The sequence below is a fragment of the Rhinolophus sinicus genome, chromosome 5 (genome assembly GCF_057876585.1).
Source record: "Rhinolophus sinicus isolate RSI-liver-muscle chromosome 5, RSI-T2T, whole genome shotgun sequence".
Taxonomy (NCBI): Eukaryota; Metazoa; Chordata; class Mammalia; order Chiroptera; family Rhinolophidae; genus Rhinolophus; species Rhinolophus sinicus.
The window spans coordinates 39,881,281-39,902,426 of record NC_142505.1 but is presented as its reverse complement, the minus strand read 5'-3'; the positions used below and the strand labels follow the sequence as shown (position 1 = coordinate 39,902,426).

General features: G+C 45.7%; 1 protein-coding gene across 4 annotated transcripts in view; it reads left to right on the top strand.

The window, feature by feature from the left end:
* XPC (XPC complex subunit, DNA damage recognition and repair factor) overlaps positions 1–21,146 on the top strand; it is a 43,921-nt gene that overhangs the window by 14,459 nt on the left and 8,316 nt on the right. Inside the window, exons 6-17 of one of the 4 annotated variants that reach the window (XM_019747082.3) lie at positions 1,034–1,191; positions 1,647–1,767; positions 6,796–6,885; positions 7,715–8,599; positions 10,255–10,415; positions 14,259–14,340; positions 17,022–17,156; positions 17,237–17,406; positions 17,983–18,076; positions 18,650–18,739; positions 19,837–20,050; positions 20,485–20,782. In XM_019747082.3, coding sequence (XP_019602641.3) covers positions 1,034–1,191; positions 1,647–1,767; positions 6,796–6,885; positions 7,715–8,599; positions 10,255–10,415; positions 14,259–14,340; positions 17,022–17,156; positions 17,237–17,406; positions 17,983–18,076; positions 18,650–18,739; positions 19,837–20,049 — 2,199 coding nt within the window. In that variant the 3' untranslated portion in view covers position 20,050; positions 20,485–20,782. The other 3 variants (XM_019747088.3, XM_074312944.2, XM_074312943.2) reach the window with 3 other exon arrangements.

Genomic DNA, 21,146 nt, shown 5'->3' with positions numbered 1-21,146 from the left:
AGGAGAAAGGACAGCTCGTTGAGATGGGAGAGGACGTCTGGGAAGACTGCTCTTGCTGAGCATGGAGCGGGTGGTGGGACAAGCAGTGTGCTCACATCTTGGAGGATAGGAGTGTTGGAGACACATTCAGAATGAGGAAAGGGAGGATTTTGATTCTCCTAATCAGCAGCAGGCCGCCAGAGAAGGAGTGATGGGATGGATGGAAGAGACACTGTGTGCAGCAGCCACAGACATGTAGAGGTGAAATGAGCCCATAGCAAGGACAGTGAGGAGATGAGACGAGAGCTAGAATGCTGCCTGCCTCACGGCGGCCTTGGGGATTAAATGAGATAGCTGTGTTTCTTTGACCTCTTGGTGTTGGAGATGAAAGAAAGGGAAGAATTACTATGACTCCAAGATTTGAAGCATAAGTGAAGGGAGAATGGCAGTGCCATTGATTGAAATAGGGAGGCTATAAGTGGGGAGGAAGGCAGACTGATTTTGAAGGGAAAAGGATGCAAATCTGTGTGTGAGAGAAGGGGAAGACAGTTACATGATCATTTCAGTAGACTGAAGAAGGGTGAGGCTGGAGGTCTGATGTGGGGACAGACGTAGGGTTGGAAGCGGAGGAGGCAGGGTCCTAGCACCTGTGGGAGTGCAGAGCCCCGGCTTTGACAGTTGTCAGCCTGTGAGCAGTCTTGCTGTTCTCTCCGCCCACTCACTTTCCCTCCTGATCTATTTGGAGCAAACCCCAGACTTTGTAGCATTTCACCCATAGATCCTTCAGTATTTGTATCTCTAAAAGACAAGGCCTCTTAAAAGAAGTTAGTATTTTGAAGCTTTGAGGTTTGAGGCTTTTTGAGGAAATGAGTATCTAAATAGAAGAGGGGGTGAAAGACAAAATCTTGGGAAATGACTGTTAGCATTTTTACTTCTTTGTATGTAGAATGACAGCAAATATTTCCTGCCCACAACATATCTTTTAATTTGGCAGCAAAGATCCCTCTAGTTTTCAGCCTTCCTTCACTGTCTTCCCTTTTCTCTTCCTTCCCAGGTTCACCTTCTGTGCCTGCTAGCAAATGGCTTCTATCGCAATAACATCTGCAACCAGCCCGATCTGCAGGCTATTGGCCTCTCCATCACCCCAACTCGCTTTACCAAAGTGCCTCCGCAGGATGTGGATATCTGCTACCTGTCAAACCTGGTAAAATGGTATGGCCCTCCAGCTGGTCCTGCAGAGCCTTAGTGTAGGATCCGTGTTTCTCAGAGGGGTCCAGGTCACTTCCACTGACATCCTATATGCCGGGCAGTGGGCATGGCATTAAAGATAGGGAAACGTCAGGCGTGATCTCTGTCCCAGAAGAACTCCCAGGCTGTTCATGGAGACAGATACACCCCAGGGAATTAGAGGAGTGTGACGAGTGCTCTGCATGAGATGTACTGGGGACCTAGAGGGTCTGGGAAGGCTCCCCAGGGAGATCGAGTCTGAATTAGGTCTTCAGTGCTGAGTAGGAGTTAGCCAGACAGGGTGAGAAGAGTAGAACTGAGGCAGGCGAGGCTCAAGATTCCCTTCCGAGATTCCCCCTTCTGATTTTCTTGCTATAAAAAGAACAGAGTTCCGCTTTGCTCTGACCTCTGACGGAAGGGAATGCCCGGTTCCTCCACAGGTTCATTGGGACATTTACAGTTAACGCAGAACTTTCAACCAATGAGCAAGATGGCCTACAGACTACATTGGAAAGGAGATTTGCTATTTACTCTGTGCAAGATGATGAAGAACTGGTCCACGTGAGTGTTTCCTCTTGGCAGCACTAATTTTATTAGTACTCTTAGCAAATGACGATAGCAGTCATGTGCCAGATACCATTCCAGATGTTTTTATATATGTTTCCTTATCAGTCCTCATAAAATCAAAAATAGATACTGACGCTCGCTAAGTAACCTTCTTAGGGTCATTCAGTTGGCAAGCATTGGAATCAGGATTGGAACCAGTGTGTGAATTGAAAGCCTGCCCTCTTCCCTTTTTATTACTTGGTGTTCTGATGGTGTTAAAGCACTGAATTTTTGGTCACGCGCTCTAGAATTATTTCCATGAACTATTCAGAAATTGTATTCAAAAGTTGCAAGGAAATGTTGTTTTAGATTCGCTACTGAAATCCTTAAAGTGTTTCCATGCCTTCCAATTTGGGTAATGACATTGGCAGGCAGCCATGCAGCAAGGAGAGTTGTGTCCAGTGTCCACCAAAGGAGTCGTGAAGAGCTCTTTGTGTAGACAGGCTTTATCAAACACTTGGAAATACCCGCAGGCAAGGCTGTGTCTGAATAAAACAGAAGTAGAGGTATAAATATGGTTTTGTCCCTGGAAGAATCCTATTAATGCATACGCTTGTGCCTGAGCCTCAGATTCCCTATTTGTTTAGGGAAAGAGACCAGACATTGTGTATCTTTAGAGGCCAAATATTTACCTCTCTTCTTCTGATTTGGCTTGATCAAGTCTAAACTACTTGGCATGGCCAGTAATTATGCTGTAATACCACCACCCAGAGGAAAACATTAATATGGGAGTGTTGTCCTCCCAAACTTAGTTCTGGTGTATTTGTGTACATTAATATTTGTTTTGTTTATGGGGTTTTTAAAAAGCAAAAATATACATTTTTTTTAAGTTGAATAATTAAGTGACATTTATTGCATTTAGAGTGTTAGGTAACCATCATCTCTATTTCCAAAAACATTTTTGCTACCTCAATAGGACATCCTGTAACCATTAAAATTATTCCTCATTCTACCTACTCCTCCCACCCCCTCAAGCACTTGGCAACCACCAATCTGCTGTTGGTCTCTATAGATTTGCATATTCTGGGTATTCTTATAAAAGAAATCATACAACATATGACCTTTTGTATCTGGCTTCTTTCACTTCGCTTGTTTTCAAGGTTCATCTGTTTGGAGATTGTATCAGTGCTTCATTCCCGTATCAGTACTTCATTTTTATGGCTGAATAGAATTCCTTTGTATGGATACACCACATTTTCTTTATCCATTCATCAGTTGATGGATATTTAGGTTGTTTCCACCTTTTGTCTATTTGTGAAGAGTACTGCTATAAACGTGTACATATATACTTGAGTGCTTGTTTTCAATTCTTTTGGAGAGGAGTTGCTGAGTCATATGGTAATTGTATGCTGACTTTTTGAGGAATTGCCAAACTGTTTTCCACAGTGGCTGTACCATTTTACATTCCTACTAGCAATGTACAAGAGTTCCAATTTATCCAAATTCTCACCAACACTTTTATTTTCCTTTTTTTGTTTTGTTTATAGTCATCCTAATAGGTATGAAGTGGTATCTCATTGTGGTTTTTATTTACATTTCCCTGATGACTAATGATGGTTAACAACTTTTCATGTATGTATTGGCCATTTGTAGATCTGCTTTGGAGAAATGTCTGTTCAAGTCCTTTACCCATTTTTTAACTGGTTTCTTTGTCTTGTTGAGTTACAAGAGTTCTTTATATATTTTGGATACTAGACACCTATCAGATACATGCTTTGCAAATATTTTCTCCCATTCTGTAGGTTGTCTTTTTGCTTTCTTAATAAAGTCCTTTAAGGCAAAAAAGTTTTAATTTTGACGAAGTCCGATTTTTCTATTTTTCTTTTGTTCCTTGTACTTTTGGTGTCATATCTAAGACTCCATTGCCAAATCCAAGGTCATAAAGATTTCCTCCTATATTTTTTTCTAGAAGTTTTATAGTTTTAGCTTGTACATTCAGGTATTTTATCCATTTTAAGTTAATGATTATATATGATGAGAAGTAGGTGTTCAGCTTGATTCTTTCTGTATGTGAGTATCCAGTTGCCTCGGCACTATTTTGTTAAAGGACTATTCTTTCAACTGTTTGTTGTATTATTTTCACTATTTGTTGAAGAGACAATTTTTTCAACTGAGACCGAATGGTCTTGGCTCCCTTGTCAAAAATCAACTGGCCACAGACGTATGGGTTAATTTCTGTCCTCTCATTATTCCATTGGTCTACATGTCTAGCCTTATGCCAGTACCACACTGTTTTGATTACTATAGCTTTGTAGTAAGTTTTGAAATCAGGAAGAGTGAGGGCAACGTTGTTCTTCATTTACAGTGTTGTTTTGGCTATTTCGCATGAATTTGATGATCTGCTTTTTCATTTCCGTAAAAAAAGGCCATTGGAATTTTGATAGTGATTGCTTCGAATCTGTAGATCAATTTGGGTAGCATTGCCATGAAAACAATAGTTAGTCTTCCAGTCTATAAATGTGAATATGTTTCCTTCTGTTTGTGTTTTTAATTTCTTTCACCTGTATTTTGTAGTTTTCAGTGTCCATGCGTATCATCTCCTTGATTACATTTTTTCCTAGGTATTTTTTTCTTGTGGTATTGTAAATGGTATTGTTTTCTTAATTTCCTTTTTAGATTTTCATTGCAGGTGTATAGGAACACAGCTGATTTTTTTGTATTGATCTTATATGTTGCAACTTTGCTGAATTCATTTATTAGTTACGTTAGCTTTCTTGCGCATTCTTTGAGATTCCCTATGTATAAGATCTCGCTATCTGTGATTACAGATAGTTTTACTTCTTTTCCAGTTTGGAATCATTTTGTTTCTTTTTCTTGCCCAATTACTCTGGCTAGAACTTCTAGTACAGTGTAGAATAACAGTGATAAAAGCAGACGTCCTTATCTTGTTCCCAATCTTAGGAGGAAAAGCTTTCACTCTTTCACCATTAAATATCTTGCTAGCTGTGGGTTTTTGTAAATTCTCTGTCACGTTGAAGAAGTTCCCTTTTATTTCTAGTTTTCTTAGTGTTTGTATCATGAAAGTATGTTGAATTCTGTCAAATGCTTTTTCTGTGTCAAATGAGATGATCATGTGGCTTTTCTTTGTTTCATTCTATTAAGACAATGTATTACATCGATTGATTTTCTTAATGTTGAACTACCCTTGCGTTCCTGAGATAAATCCCACTTGGTCATGGTGCATAACTTTTAATGTGCTGTTAGATTTGGTTTACTAGTATTTTGTTGAGGATTTTTGCATCTATATTCATAATGAATGTTGGGCTATAGTTTTCTTGTGATTTCTGTCTGGCTTTTGTATCAGAGTGATGCTGGCCTCATAGAATGAGTTAGGAAGTTTCCCTCCTCTTCTATTTTTTGGAAGAGTTGGAGAAAGTGTGTTGTTAATTTTTCTTTAAGTGTTTGGTAGAATTCACTAGTGAAGACATCTGGTACTGGACATTTTTTTGTTTGGAGGTTTTTTTATTGCTCTCTCAGTGTCTTATTAAAGGTATATTCAGATTTTCTATTTTTTCTTAAGTCAGTTTTGGTAATTTGTATGTTTTTAGGATTTGTCCATTTTATCTGCTTGTTTCATTTTTAGTTATAGGAATTGTACAGTTTTGCAACTTAGTTTTTTTTCCTCAGCAACATTGACAGATTACCTGTTAATGGTGATGACCATGTATATTTGTATAGCACAGGGTTGCTTTCAGAGTACTATTGCGTACGTGATCTTACTCAGTTTTCTTTAGTGTCCTGTGAAGAAGACTAGTCAGGGATTATGAAGAAATCTAGGTTTAAACAACATACTCAGCTAGTTGAATACTCCTGTGAATACTCAGTTCAATACTAGGCAAATATTCAGTTATTCAGACTTTTAGATCTGTGATCCTATGCCATGCTATATACACTTAAGAAGCTAAGAAATTAATATTGGTACAATGTAATATGTTGTCAACTAAACTATAGATATTATTTGGATTTTTCAAGTTTCTCCTTTAATACCCTTTTTCTATTCCAGGATCCAACCCAGGATACTATGTTGCATTTAGTCATCACCTCTCCTTGGTCCCTTCCAATCTGTGACAGTTTCTCAGTATTCCCTTGTGTTTCATTACCTTGATGTTTTTGAAGAATACTGCTTAGGATTTTGTAGCGTGTCCCTCAATTTGGGTTTCTTTGATGTTTTCTTACCTCCCCTGTTTTTAACTTCAGAAGAAACAAGGCAAAAGTAACATTTTTAAAGTATAACATGGCTTTTCACAGAAAACCTGCCTTCTTGTTCCTGATTTTCACCCCTGGCTTTCTCAATAGGATATTACAATACTTCATCAGAAACACTGGGACCCGGAGATCTGTGTAGAAAGATCTTATTCAGGTGCTTTCTCACTGTTGCTGTTTTGGAGGTTAATTCCCCTGAGGAGGCTCCCATCCTTACAAGTTTACAGAATGTTTAGAACTGTAGCCTCCAGTTGAAAGATTCATTGTGGGGAAAATGGTGTATAGGGAAATAGACTTTGGGCATCTGATGATAATGATGTTTTCCATATTTTCTTCTCAAAGTGATATTTCATTTTATTACTTTAATCATAAACATAACACATGTTGAATACAGAAAAATCAGAATATAGCTAAGCAGAAACAAAAACAAAAACGTGTAAATACTCATAACCCAATATATGGGTCCTTATCCAAATATATATATGTTTCTATTTATATACAATTTTTTACAAAAATTAACATTACACATTAAAAAAACAAACTTCTCTTTTCCTTTAATATATGGTGAACATCTTCCCAATTTTCTACAAAGGTAAATCTCTGCATTATTACTTTTAATAGTGTCGAGGGTTCCTCCAGACTCCTATTTTTAGACAGCTTGGTTGTTTTTTTTTTTTTTACTTTTCCCTGTTATAAACAAGTACCACAACAAACAACATTGAACTAATTAAATCCCTAAATCTTTTCTTAAGACAACTGTGTTATTCTTTTTCATTATAGATATTTTTACTGATTCTCCGGGCCCTGCAGCTCCCAACCCGACTGGTATTGTCTCTACAGCCAGTTCCTCTGAAGTTATCAGCAGCCAAGGTGAGCTTCTCAGGACTTGCAGAGAAAAGGATATTTGGTCAGGGAGGAGTTAGAAATTATCAGACTTAAAACGAAAAATTGGTTATTCGGCTATTTTTAAGGGTCAGTCTTCCTGGAGCATGAGTTCCTTGAGGACTGCCTTGCACATACCCTGTGTGAGAGCAAGAATGGACACACAAGTGGGTTATCTACAGTCTGAGCTTTGCATGTGCAAAGGGGCCTGCAAGAGGTCTTGGCTCCTTGGTGCTTTCGTTTCTCTTCTGTAAAACAGTCAAATGGTACCTGTCCTCCTTATCAGCAGTGTGGAGTGGTGATGAGTGAAGGACTCCAAATTCTGTGATCGTCTTAGAAGGAGGCTGAGCACTGCATTTACTGGGTGTTGGCATTGTCCAGAAATTAATTTTAATAATTTCTGTATTCTTGATACTATAGCTTTATTAAATCCATCAGTATTTGTTTGCAAAATGCCTTATATGCAAGGTGGGCATTATTGTTGCTGAGGAAACTGAGGCTCAGAGGTTACATAATGTGTTTAAATCACATAACATGAGAAACGAAACTTTGAAGCCAGGTTTGTCTGTTTCCACATCCTGTGCTCTTTTCCCTGTGCCACGCTTTAGAGTAAAGAGAATTTTTTTGTATCCTGTGGCCTTATTGAAGGTGCTGTAGGTTTTAGTGATAACCCAAAAGGATAGACAGTCGCTCACTGTCTGACCTGGAGACACCTTGTATATGCTGGTTCTCTAGCCAGTGACAGTCCTGTTAGATTACAGGATCTCTATCCCAACATTAGCAAAAAGGAAAAAGCAAAATTTCTGTTCTGTTTAAGGGAAAGAAATCATCTAAGGAGGGATCCACAGAGGGTTCTGGAGGCTCCTCAGAAACTTCCAGCCAAGTTCCAGAAAACCAAACTAAACCAAAGACCAGCAGAGGAACCAGACAGGAGGACAGCTCTTCTAAGGGCACTGGCAGTCCAAGTGCCAAAGGGAAGAGGAGCAAAGCAGCTGCTGTCGGGAAGAAACGGAGAGAGCCCTCCTCCAGTGGGGAAGAGGGCAAGGCAGGAGAGCAGGGGAAGGAAATCCCTGGACGTGCACATGGACGGGAGCTGCGGGTGGCCTCCAGGGTGTCTTACAAAGAAGAAAGTGGGAGTGACAAGGCCAGCAGTGGCTCTGACTTTGAGCTCTCTGGTGGGGAAGCCCATCATCCATCAGGTGAGGATTCCGAGCCTGGCCCTTCGAGACAGAGGAAGGCCCCTCAGAGGACAAAAGCAGGGCCCAAAAGTGACTCCAGGACCCAGCGTGGAAACCACCCTAAGCACCCTGGCTTTCCAGCAGCATCCACAAGCTCTTCAAGCAGTAAGAGTAAGAAAGGCAAGAAAATGTCCAGTGGTGGTGAGCAGGCAGAAGGAGGGAAAGCAGCTGGTGTGAACCAGTGGCTAGAGGTGTTCTGTGAGCGGGAGGAAACGTGGCTCTGTGTGGACTGTGTGCACGGCGTGGTGGGCCAGCCTCTGATGTGTTACCAGTACGCCACCAAGCCCATGACCTACGTCATAGGCATTGACAATAACGGCTGGGTCCGGGATGTCACCCAGAGGTATGATCCAGCTTGGATGACAGCGACCCGCAAGTGCCGGGTTGATGCCAAGTGGTGGGCTGAAACCTTGAGACCCTACCAGAGCCCACTGGTGGACAGGGAAAAGAAAGAAGACTTGGAGGTAAGCCCTCGGCTGCCACGGGCTCAAAGACAAGTGCTTAAAATTATTCCCACTTGTGAGCACCTTATGTGTGCCCAGCCCGGCCCTGCGCTGGGTATTTTTAGTGTTTATCTCATTAATTATCACAGTAATACTATAAAGCTAGGGTTATTATTGTCTTAATTTTACCAGTTAAAAATTTAGGATCCAAGAGATTAGGAGACTTGGCTTTTGAAGCCAGATCTATCTGGCTTTGAAGCCTGTATACGTTTAGTTATTGCCTGGTTATAAATTTGGAGCTTTAAAATAATGTATGCAAGTCATGTAAGTCATCCAGAGTGAAAGAAGAAAAAAACTCATTAATAGAATTGTTTCCCCCTTCTCATCGTGCACATTCACACAAGCACACACACAAACAGCCCTCCACAAATCTAACTCATTTCCTGGGAAGGAAGGGACTCAGGATGAGGAAATGTCTTCAGCCTGTTGAGAAGGCACACTGGGAGGCCAGCTTCTAAAACAGAACTTGGTAAGTCACTTGATTCCAGGAGGACAGCCTGAGCTGCACGTGCAAGACAATTGTGGTATTAAGTGGAACTCAACATTTCCACACAGAAACATGCCCAGATTTGCTGAAGAATTATTCCCAGTTCCTCAGGATGAGTGAAGCATTGGTTTATTTGGCATTCCCAGTTGATCCTGCAGTGACAGTTTGCTCTTGGGGGGTGTTCCTGGTTCATTTTACTTAAAAATGGCAGAGTAAGTGGGACTTGGACAGATGGTATTGTGACTAACCTAATTCAAGTTTTCTGTACTGGACGCTGACCACGTGGAGCAGGGGTGTCAGAACTGCGGCCCGCGAGCCAGCTGCAGTCCACAATCCATTGTTAATTGGCCCGCAGCAAATTCCAAAAATATATTTAGTTTACTTAAGTAAACCAGGTGAGGCAATGCGTACTTCACCTCGAGTGAGTGGCCCGGCCGTTTGCGTATTTTACCGAATACAGCCCTTGGTGAAAAACGTTGAAAAAAGTTTTGACACCCCTGACGTGGAGGGTCCATCCTACCTGGCTACTGCACATTGTCAGTCCTCACTAAAGTATTGCGGGGATTTTCAAGAGATGCTAAGGGAAACCTTAGCAGACCTTGGTGAATAGGATGTGAGTTACAGCAGTGGAATCGCCCACTGAGAAATCAAAATCCTTAAAGAAGTTCTAAGAGAACGTGTTAATTACAGTGGACCTAAAGGAAGTTACAGGGTGTGAACAGCTCATTCTGGTTTCCTGTGAGAGCGGGCACGGTAACCCATGTTGCACTATAGTGATGTCACTTTGAGATAAGGCCTCCTTCCTGAAGAAAGCTCTGTTCTTCTTCCTTGAAGCTCTGTAATAGAGCAGGCATGTATCTGCTAGGGCCGGCTAAGGTGTGTCCTAAGGGCTGGGAATCAGATCACTTTCCATAGTTGCTACAAGCCACAGAATTACTTGATTCTTCACAGCTTTCGATTTATCCAAAACCTACTTAACACCAGAGCTACAAATAATATTACAGGCATTGGTGCTCATGAAACCTCTGCTCTGTCTGTGATCCTAACAAGTGGTCTGAGGATCACCGACCTCACACCTCACTTCCTGTTCTAACCCACACGCTCAACATTGTCCCTCCGGCCTTTGCAGTTTCAGGCAAAGCACCTGGACCAGCCTTTGCCCACTGTCATCGGCACATATAAGAACCACCCTCTGTATGCCCTGAAGAGGCATCTCCTGAAGTATGAAGCCATCTATCCTGAAACAGCCGCGATCATTGGGTATTGTCGTGGAGAAGCTGTCTACTCCAGGTACGTGATGCATCCGGGGGTCTCGTGGCTTCCTGATGGCCTGGGATTAGCAACCCTCTTCTGGGGCAAGGGGCTGGGAGAAGTCACCTCATTTGTCAGATGGACTGAGCTTTATAGTGGTGCATGTGCTGTTGTGTGTCGGGGGTTGGGGATGTGTAGTAGAGATTAAAGCTTGGAAATTAAAACAGGATTAAAAGATGAGCAGAGGGGGAGAAATTGTAGAGGGAAAAAAAGTAGAACAAATAAGGATTATATGGGGCAATATAAACATACTCCTCAGATATAAATTCAAAACATGCAAAAGGAAGCAATAAAGGATTTGATAATCAAAGTTAAAATGAGTGGATATTTTAGTGAATACAGAGCTGTTTGGGAAGATGAAAAAGTTCTGGAGATGGACAGTGGTGATAGTTACACAACAGTGTGAATGTACTTCCTGCCCCTGAACTGTGCACTTAAAAATGACTAAGATGGTTTTTTTTTTTTTAAGATTTTATTGGGGAAGGGGAACAGGACTTCATTGGGGAACAGTGTGCACTTCCAGGATTTTTCTCCAAGTCAAGTTGTCCTTTCAATCTTAGTTGTGGAGGGTTTTGTTCAGCTTCAAGTTGTTGTTCTTTCAGTCTTAGTTGTGGAGGGCATAGCTCAGCTCCAGGTCCAGTTGCCGTTGCTAGTTGCAGGGGGCACAGCCCACCATCCCTTGCGGGAGTCAAACCAGCAACCATGTGGTTGAGAGGACACGCTCCAACCAACTGAGCCATCCGGGAGCTCAGCGGCAGCTCAGCTCAAGGTGCCATGTTCAATTTTAGTTGCAGGGGGCACTGCCCACCATCCCTTGCGGGAGTCGAGGAATCGAACCGGCAACCTTGTGGTTGAGAGCCTGCGCTCCAACCAACAACTGAGCCATCCGGGAGGCAGCTCAGCTCAAGGTGCCGTGTTCAATCTTAGTTGCAGGGGGCAGAGCCCACCATCCCTTGCAGGACTCGAGGGATTGAACTGGCAACCTTGTGGTTGAGAGCCCACTGGCCCATGTGGGAATCGAACCGGCAGCCTTCGGAGTTAGGAGCATGGAGCTCCAACTGCCTGAGCCACCGGGCCGGCCCCATAGTAAAACTTTTTTAACATAATGAAAGACACCTTTATTACTTTCATCACTTGGGAAATTCCAAGGGTCTTAGGAGCTCTGTGCCAGGTAGGGGGTTGAAGATAAAAATGGATGTTTCTTATAAATCAGAATATCACAGTTAGAGAAAAGGGAACAGAAACTTGCAAATGGGTATTTGAGGGAGGGGAAGGGACTAGAGGTAGAGGACAAAGAAAGGAGGGCTGTCCCTCCTTCTTCCTCTCAAGTACTTCTTTGAAGAAGTACTTAAATTTTCTGTAGTGGCAGGTCTTCATATATCCCTTGTAATTCAGGAAGAGCCAGATGGAAAAGATACACAGGGCAAGGTACGGGGGCCGGGCGTGTGGCACCCATGCCCTCTCCAGCTGCACCACTCTTCCTGAATCTTCATGTGTTCACTAACCTCAAGATGGTAAATTTTATATTGTATATATTTTATCCACAATAAAAGAAATTGCCAAAGAAGGGGGAGAATGGAATAAGAGTAGAAGATGACCTGTAAAATATATACAAAATTAAAACACATTTTAATATAAATTTAAGGTGAGGTGAGGAAAAAATGAAAATAGAAGCAGAACTTTTAAGAAATAGCAATAGAAAGAAAATAAGTGATTCTTTTTTTTTTAAACATTGAAATACAAGACCAAAAAAATATAGGATGTTCTTAAGAAATAGGAAGAGATAGGGAAATAAAGGAAACATGGGAAACTCACATGAGTAGATGGTTTGTGCCCTCTGACGGGGGGCTCCTTCCTGCATGTTAGCCCTGGACGCTCTGTTTAGGTCTGTGCTGGGGCTTTCTGGTCCATGTCAGGTAGGGTCATGCCTGGTCAGGGCCTCAGCTGCTGATCATCAAAGTCCTCCAGGGCCCAGGCCGCCTTGATAGAGGCACAGGCTTCGTCAAGGCTGGGAGAGAAGGAGTCATGGGAGTGCCAGCGTGGTCCCCAGGGCCCGGGTCACTCATTGGAGAAAGCGTTAAAGGTGGACATTTGTGTTTCATGCGGTAAAATATACGTAAGTGTACAGTTCGGGGCATTAAGTACATTCACGTTGTGCAGCCATCACCACTGTCCATCTTCAGGACTTGGTCATCTTCCCAAACTGAAAGTCTGTGCCCATTAAACACCAACTCCCCAGTACCCCCTCCCTCCGCCTCCAGCAAGCACCATCCTACTTTCTGTCTCTGTGAATCTGACTGCCTGGGACCTCATGTAAGTGGATTCATACAGGATTTGTCCTTTTGTGACTGGCATCCATTGATGGACATGTGTGTTGCTTCCCCTTTTGGCTAGGTGAATAATGCCGTGAACACGGGTACAAATATCTCTTCGAGACCCTGCTTTCAGTTCTTTGGGGTGTATGCCCAGCACTGGAATTGCTGGATCACATGGTAATTCTATGTTTAACTTTTGAAGAGCTGACATATTGTTTTCCACAGCTGCTGCACCATTTTCCATTCCCACCAGCAGCGTACAAGGGTTTCAATTTCTCTACATCCTCACCAACACTCGTTTTCTGGTTTTTGATGATAGCCATCCGAATAGATGTGACGTGGTTAGAAGTTGAGATTTATTCTGAGGTGTATGCCCACTGCCCTGCTGCTCTCCTTGGGGATGTCTCGACGATGCCCCCTGCTCCCCCAGCCCCGCCTTCCCCACTCCTATCTGAAGGCCGTGACCATGACATCATGACTGCTTTGGACAAGGAGAGATGTGCAGCCTGCAGTGGGAGTGTGGCTGGAGCTCTCAGCTCTGACGGATGCTGTGGACGGAGAAGCTCTGCCCCAGCGTCTCTCCTGCCCGGCAGCCTTGGGAGGTAGAGGACAGAGCTCAGTTGCCCTAATTGGTAGAGGAAGGAACTGAGGCTCAGGAAGGGGGAGTGATCGCTGCAGGGTCACCCCCGGCCCTAGGAGGTGGCCCTGTGCTGTGCTGAACATCAGCCTCAGACGGCAGATGCGTGAAGGGCCTGACTTCTGCACCAGACGGGAACGTCATGCCCCTGCTCATTGGAACTGCACTCTGGGCAGAGTGTGGGGCTGCAAACTAAAGAAGGGGTGAGTGTGCCCTCTTAAAGATGCTCAGCAAAGAAAGCACTTGGAACTTGTTGGAAAGAATTGCAAGGCTGGGGTACAGCTCTTAGCTCTGGAAGGAGAGGGAATGAAGCCAAAGGATCTCCCCATAATCACAGGCTGCCAGGAGTTAATTTGTTCCATGTGCATGAGTCTTAATTTATTAGCATATTATCATTTCCATGTAGTGTTCTTTTGGGTCCCTCACCCCACAGTCTTTAGCAGCAGATCAGACTCTGGGTCAGCACTTGCCCCGGGGTGAGGAAATGTGCCTGCACGGCTGTGGCTCGTACCTCACACTCTACGGGCTGCAAAGGGACTCTCACCGTGGAAGGAGAGGTGAGAGCACCGCGTGAAGCCTGAGACAGATACAGTAACTCCATTTAGGTTAGGATTTGTAAGTGGACACGCACCCCCAAAGACCGGAAGTCCAGGTTAGCTGTGTGCCAAAGGCAGGTGCCCTGGATCCCTCAGGAGGAGGGTCTGTTTGTTCCGGGTATGAGGCAGAGCCTGAGCAGAGAATCAAGGGCCGCGCTTTTCCTTCTGGGAGGTCATGAACACCTGCCCCCTGCCGGTTCTCGTACAGACTCTGCTCCATCTGGCGGCGTGTGTACTGAGTTTGTCCTTTGTCTCCCCCTGTTGGCTGTGGTAGGGATTGCGTGCATACTCTGCACTCCAAGGACACGTGGCTGAAACAAGGAAGAGTGGTGAGGCTTGGAGAAGTGCCCTACAAGGTAACCAGAGCTAGGGTTGGATGGGTGGGGGGCCTGAGGACAGCGGGGAGACTCAGGACCAAGGCTGAGTGGAACAGCTGGGGGCAGAGGAGTGGGGACTAAGGGCTGTCGAGTGCATGCCCAGGGTGGCAATCCAGGTCTGACATTTCTGGCTTGAGAACAGTTAGAGGAGGAGAAATGCATTTAAATTATATCTTTCTTTAATGAGGAATTTGTAAGAGATGGATCTTCCAGAGTATGCAAGAAATCTAGGCCAAAAAGCAGCCCTCAGACTCTTGGTGTGTGCTCAAAGGCAGTGTGGATTAGAACTGTGTTACTGAGTTGTTCTAAGACACCAAAGCCCTGCTTTATGCAGACACATTCACCAGTCATCAGTGCCCTTCCGTTTGATAACTCACTGTGCATTTTGTTTGTATGTGATCTCTACTGAGTCTCAGCGACCATAGGAGGTAGCATTGTGATGCCCATTTTACAGATGAGAAAACAGGAGTTCAGACAGGGGAAATGACTTATCCAAGGCCTTTAGTTCGGAAAACAGCAACACCCAGACAAGAATCTCAGGCCCAGCTTCTACTCCAGTGTTCTTTTTCTCCCACTGTGTTGCTGTACTGAGTCAGGTCAGCTGCCCACGAGAAACATGAATTCAGTACAGTACTGCAAAGGCTTGTCACAAGACACAAAGCCCCATTCAACCAGGGGAGAACAGTGGCCAGTCACAGAGACACGTTTGCTCTTTGTCAGATCTCAGAAGGAGCCCTTTGATTTGTGAGACTGGGGAGCTGGGTGTGGAGTGGAGAGGCCTTAGTTTGGTGGGAAGGGGCTACAGGCACTGGGAGGGGGTCAGGCTTGAGTGCATCATGCTGCCTGCTTGGACCTGGAGGGTCGCTGGGGTTTCCCATAGACCGTCCCCTTTCTTTTATGTTCCTTATCAAATAACCAGTCTCTTCATTGTGGAATGGCACTATCTGATTGAAATAGAATGTTAGCCATAAATTTAAATTTTGTAGTAGCTACATTAAAAACTTAAAAAGAACATATTTTATTTGAAATGTTGTCATTTAAACATAGAATATTTTGAAATGTTAACAAAATATTTTACATTCGTTTTTTTTCTTACTACGGAATCTAGTTTTTCACTTTCATACATCTCAGTTCCAACTAGCCACCTTTCAAATGTCTGGTGGCTGTCATATCAGTGCAGTTCTAGTATGATCCCAAATCTCAAGCCCTCTTGTTCTGAAAGCTGCTGTCCCCAGCTCCTGCCTTATCTTCTCTTGCTTAGATCACAGCACCTTCAGCCCCTGCTCCTTTCCAACATCGTAGTCATGGGATCTTTCTGAAACACACAGTTGGGTGTGACACCTCCTGGGTAGCCGACCCTCACCGCACTGGAGACCCATGTCTTTCATGTGACACAGAGACCTGTGATATCTGCTGCCCCTCTGGCCACCCTTCCTCCCACATGCTGATGACTTCCACAGTCCCCAGATACTCAGTCTCACACTGCCATGTCCCTTCGGTTCAAAACACCTTTCTTCCCAGCCCTTTGCACTTGACCAATCCCTCTTTACCCTTTCAGACTCAGCTCAGGTGGGGCCTGTTCTGAACAGCCTGTCCCTCCTCAGGGCTGGGTGAGGGCCCTGCCTTTGGCCCCGTTCCACCCTGGACTCTTCACACTGAATTGTAGTCTTCTCTGCGTCCCCACAGGAGCCTGCCCCTTCTCTGCCCCTAACCACTGGTGTCATAGCATGGTCTGTCATAGATGATTATTGGTCTTTACTGAACCAACACTGGATGAATGGCTTCCTCAGAAAGGGACTGTCAGCCCCCACAGGGCCATCAGAGGTGGCATGCCCAGTGACCATGGCAGGAAGGGCCACTAGAGCAGCAGTCGGCAATCTACAGCTCACGTGTCACATCCAACCTGTTTTGGTGGGGCCCTGGATCTCAGGATGTTTTTGGGTTTGTTTGTTTTTTAATGGATTTTAAAAAGAAAGAATATGCAACAGGCTGTATATGACCCTTCACAGAAAAAGTTTGCCAACCCCTACACTAGGGACAGCTAGTATGCCCAGACCCAGACGCAATCCTTGACCCATGGTTGCGCCACTCCTCCTTGTAAAAGTGACGCAATCTTTTCCTCCTTGCCAGTTCGCCATGCCTTCCACATGAAAATTTTGGTGTTGTCCACTAGACGTCTATAGGGGAGCATTCCGGGGGTCCCAAACTGTCAGTGCCTTGGTGCATGCCACAGTTATCTGGGTTTAAATCCTGGCCCTGGCCCTCACCCACCCATGGGATTTAAGTAAGTGTATCATCTCTGAGTCCCAGTTTCCCTTTCAGTGATGAAAGTATAGAATATCCCCTTTGTGTGTGGTTTTGCTTTTCACGGTTTCAGTCACCTGAGATCAACCGCGGTCTGAAAATACTAAATGCATGTAGAGCACTAAGCAGAGTGCCTGGGAGCGAGCACCTGGAAAGGCCGGCTGGTGGTAGGAGAGGGGTACAAGCGGTGATAGTGCTAGCAGTCAGGAAGGGGATGAAAAGCATACCCGGCTGAGGTTTGCTTGTTGTTGTTTGTTTTGTAACAGGTGCAAAGCACTGAGCACAGTGCCTGCTATACAGTAAGCGCTCAGGAAGTGGTAGCCTTTGTTGTAAACTGGCTGTTCCCTCTGGTGTAGATGGTGAAAGGCTATTCCAACCGGGCCCGGAAAGCCCGCCTCGCTCAGCCCGAGCTGCAGGACCACAATGACCTGGGCCTGTTTGGCAAGTGGCAGACAGAAGAGTACCAGCCACCCGTGGCTGTGGACGGCAAGGTAAAGGCAGCGCTCAGTGGGGTCAGGACCAGGCTGCTTCGTTCTGCAGCTGGCCAGACCTGGCATGCCACCCTCTGCAGGTCCCCCGCAATGAATTTGGGAACGTGTACCTCTTCCTGCCCAGCATGATGCCTGTCGGCTGTGTCCAGCTGAATCTGCCCAACCTGCACCGTGTGGCCCGTAAGCTGGACATTGACTGTGTCCAGGCCATCATCGGCTTCGATTTCCATAACGGCTACTCCCATCCCATGTGCGTGAGGGGCCTCCGTGGAGGCCAGAAGGAGGGCGGGGAGGTCACAGTGAGGAGGTGGGTAGTTGATGTGAGGTTGGTGGGGGTGGAGGCCCAGTGGCTCGTTTTCCAGGTTCTACTCAGAATTTGCAAAGTCAGCCTTAATTCTTTACCTTTCAATTATACCTTGACACTTTTATTCTGGCTTCCATCCAGACACCGCAAGACCAATGAAACCAGCATCCTAATAAAATGAGATTAAAACACTGTTTTCTGGGGGTGCTCACAGGTGACCTAGTGGGACCAGCATCGCCCTACTTGCTGATCTGTCCTGCATGCGGGGTGGGTGGGCAGGGGCTGTCATCCCAGCTGGTAGCAGGGCCTGGGGAAGAAGCAGTGCCAGTGTCCACAGGCTTTCCTTCTGCATGGGCAGCGTCTGTTAGCAGCTGTGGCTGGTATTGTGGTCCAGCTGACCCAGGAAATCCTTCAGGGCCCCCAAGTCCTTAGGTGCAGCTTACTGTCCTCCACAGTGGGGAGAAAGAGAGGCCAGTGCCCACAGCAGGCTCAAGGAAGACCACCTATGTTGTATCCCCACAGAACTGACGGGTACATAGTCTGTGAGGAGTACAAAGACGTGCTTCTGGCTGCCTGGGAAAATGAGCAGGCCCTCATTGAAAAGAAGGAGAAGGAGGTGAGCGGCCTGGCCAGGGCGGGCCTGGCGGAGGCCTAAGGTGGGAACGCAGAGTGGGGAGAAAGCAAACACACAGGGCGAGCAGGGGCCTTACTTGCACCAACTGTAAAAGGAGAGCATTCATGTGCTCTGAAACTTTCTCCACGACTCCGTGGATAGCACCCTAGGGAGCCAGCACTGGATAAAACGGTCCTGCCGCTACCTCAGAATCCACTATCACTGTCAACTGTCTGCTTGGATCCCAGCTCCAGGGACCACCGCCCTGCTAACACCTGCCTCCATTCAAAGGAATTGTCTGTGGTCCAGGTCTGGACAACCTCCTTCCCTAAGTATTTTAGAGTCAGAGACAAAGAGTTTTTGTTTCGGGTGCCTTTCATGTACATCACTTTATAAGTCACTCCAATTTTAAAACTGAGAGTTGGTATAATTGAGAAACTATTTTTTATTCTAAAATGTTATCTTGCATCTTTACACACACACACACACACACACTCACTCATTGGTTCCGTCTTGATATTCTTCCTGAAAACGTTAGTTATTAACATTTTATTTCCCATTTCATTTTTGCTGCAGAAAAGGGAGAAGCGGGCTCTAGGGAACTGGAAGCTGCTGATCAAAGGACTGCTCATCAGAGAAAGGCTGAGGCTTCGCTATGGGACCAAGGTCAGTGTGGGGCCTTTGTGAAGCAGACAAGCTCCGAGGGGAAAAGGGGGGACTCAGATTCTGCCCGATGTCGTCATAGATGAGTCAACTTTATGTTTTGATGCCACACACCAGTGTCTCCAAGGCCCCATGTCCTTACCTTGCTGGGAAGATATCACTGGAGTCAGCCTCAGCTGCCTCTTCTGACCCCCAGCTCTGCCTAGCACCCCTGTTTCTGCTCCTGTGTGCACGAGTGAGTAAGTGCCTGCTGGCGTCTGCTCTGAAGCTAAACCCATACAGGGAGAGACGGGTTCCTGCGTGTCTGTGTTTGGCCCACTGCCCTTCCTTAGCGTGGCGGTGCTTCCAGTGCCTGCGACCCTCCTGCAGGCCAGGAGTTGCTCATTTAGTGCACCTCTCACCTCCCACAGCACCTGCTGTACGATGCGGCAGGCGGCCTGTGGACACAGGTGCGAATTTGCTACAGCCCCCACCTGGGGCAGACAAGCCCCGAGACACAGTTAGGTGGTGTGATCAGTACTGGGTCAGAGACAGGAGAAATGTGCTCTGGGAGCAGCTGTAACTGCCCCTCTCCAACCCACATGCTGCCTATTTGCCTTTAAAAACGATTCTTGTCATGCTCCTCCCTCCAATCCCTCAGTGACCCTGTCCCCTGGCTCCATGTTCGGACTGGTGCTGTCCCACTGCTGTGTTTTCCACCCTCTGAGCCGGCCCAGGTTCAGGGACTGCCTCCTTGGAGTGCTGGGCACCGAGCTGGTACTGTGCACTGGGGCAGTTAAAGACATGGGCTTTCCTGTTCAGAAACGGGGTGATGCATGCAAAGCACCGGTCACAGTGATCTGGATTTGATTGTACACTCCTGCCTAGACATCTGGGCGTTCCCTCGGCTCCTAAGTTACTGGTACCTGCTTGGGTGAGCTGCTAGTCTGAGGAAGGCACCGGAGCGCAGGCTTTGGTCCTCCCCCAGCCCCGCGCAGTGCCCTGTCCCTGTAGAGCCACCACTCCAGGCAGCTTTACTGCCTCAGGACGGTCCTTCTTCATAGCTGTCTAGTCACTGACCTGTGGCCTGTGTTTCCCCTCCACTGTCCCCACCTCTCCAGAGTGAGGCAGTACCTCCCCACACAGATACGGGAGGTGGACTCTCTTCTGATGAAGAGGAAGGGACCAGCTCTCAAGCAAAAGCGGCCAGGATCCTGGCTGCCTCCTGGCCCCAAAACCGAGAGGCTGAAGAAGAGCAGAAGCCGAAGTGCCCTAAGAAGACCAAGAGAGAAAAGGCAGCGGCTTCCCACCTGTTTCCGTTTGAGAGGCTGTGATGTGAGTGACCATCCTGGTGTAGGCTCTGCCTCGAGGGCCCCATGCCTGCTGTGCGGGTGCTCAGGCCCTGGGGCGGTGGTGTCAGCACTGGAAAGGCAAACAGACGCAGCATGTGCTGCAGACCAGGGACAGGAGGGTCCCCGTGAGGTAGTCGGGCCCAGTCCTTATCAGGTTCACCCAGCAGAGGGCTTTCAAAGCTTTTTGCTCCCACACCCCGTGCTCTGAGCTGCAGAGCACTTCCCCAGACACCCTCCTGCCACCTAGACCTCGTTCTTGCCATCTTTGGAAACATGAGTCAGTTCTTTTATAGAAACCACTGAAATCTTCAGATGATGGTGCATTAAGAACACAGTAGTCTTTTGTTTGGGTAAATTTTTCATCTGTGAGACACATGCTCTTCCCTGTCTTGCCGACTTCAGACCCTCTCTCTGCAGGTCTCTGCTTTTCCTTCATTCAGGTTTACTAATACTGCCCCGTGCTGCCACTGTGTACAGGTCATCTCAGACTGTGGTATTGTTGGGATCCACTTTTCAAAGTAACATTTCATGGTGGCAGAAGACTGGAACAAAATCAGGAACGAAAAGCAAAAACTGAGAATTAAAGAACTTAGTTAAAAGTGGATCAGTGTTAAGCTAAATTTTATTCATTACTGGATACATTTATAAAACTATGCACTGTAGATATTCAGGAGAAACAACATTTTGAGGAAAAAGTAAAGCATTTATCTGAAAAGACTCGGCTCTACATTTTCTTTCAGATTTTACGTCAGCTAAGAAAACCCAATGACAGTGATTTTTACAGGGATTATATTAAAGATAAGATTTTGTTTGCATGTAGGCTGGGAACTTATTATATACTTGGAATTTTTTTCTATGTTTAAGCAAGGAGATTATTACTTAATCTTTGACAGGAGCCATTAAAAACATGAATCAGTTTCATCCAAGGGAAACAAACAAAACGTTTGAGGTGTGACTCATGCACAAGAGCCTGGCTAGAGGCTCTTGTTGAGAAACAAACGGGGGTTGCCATGGAAACTGCAGAACCTCACACTTCTGCACCAGAGCCCTTCCTCTTAGAGGTAAGCGACTTGTTTTCT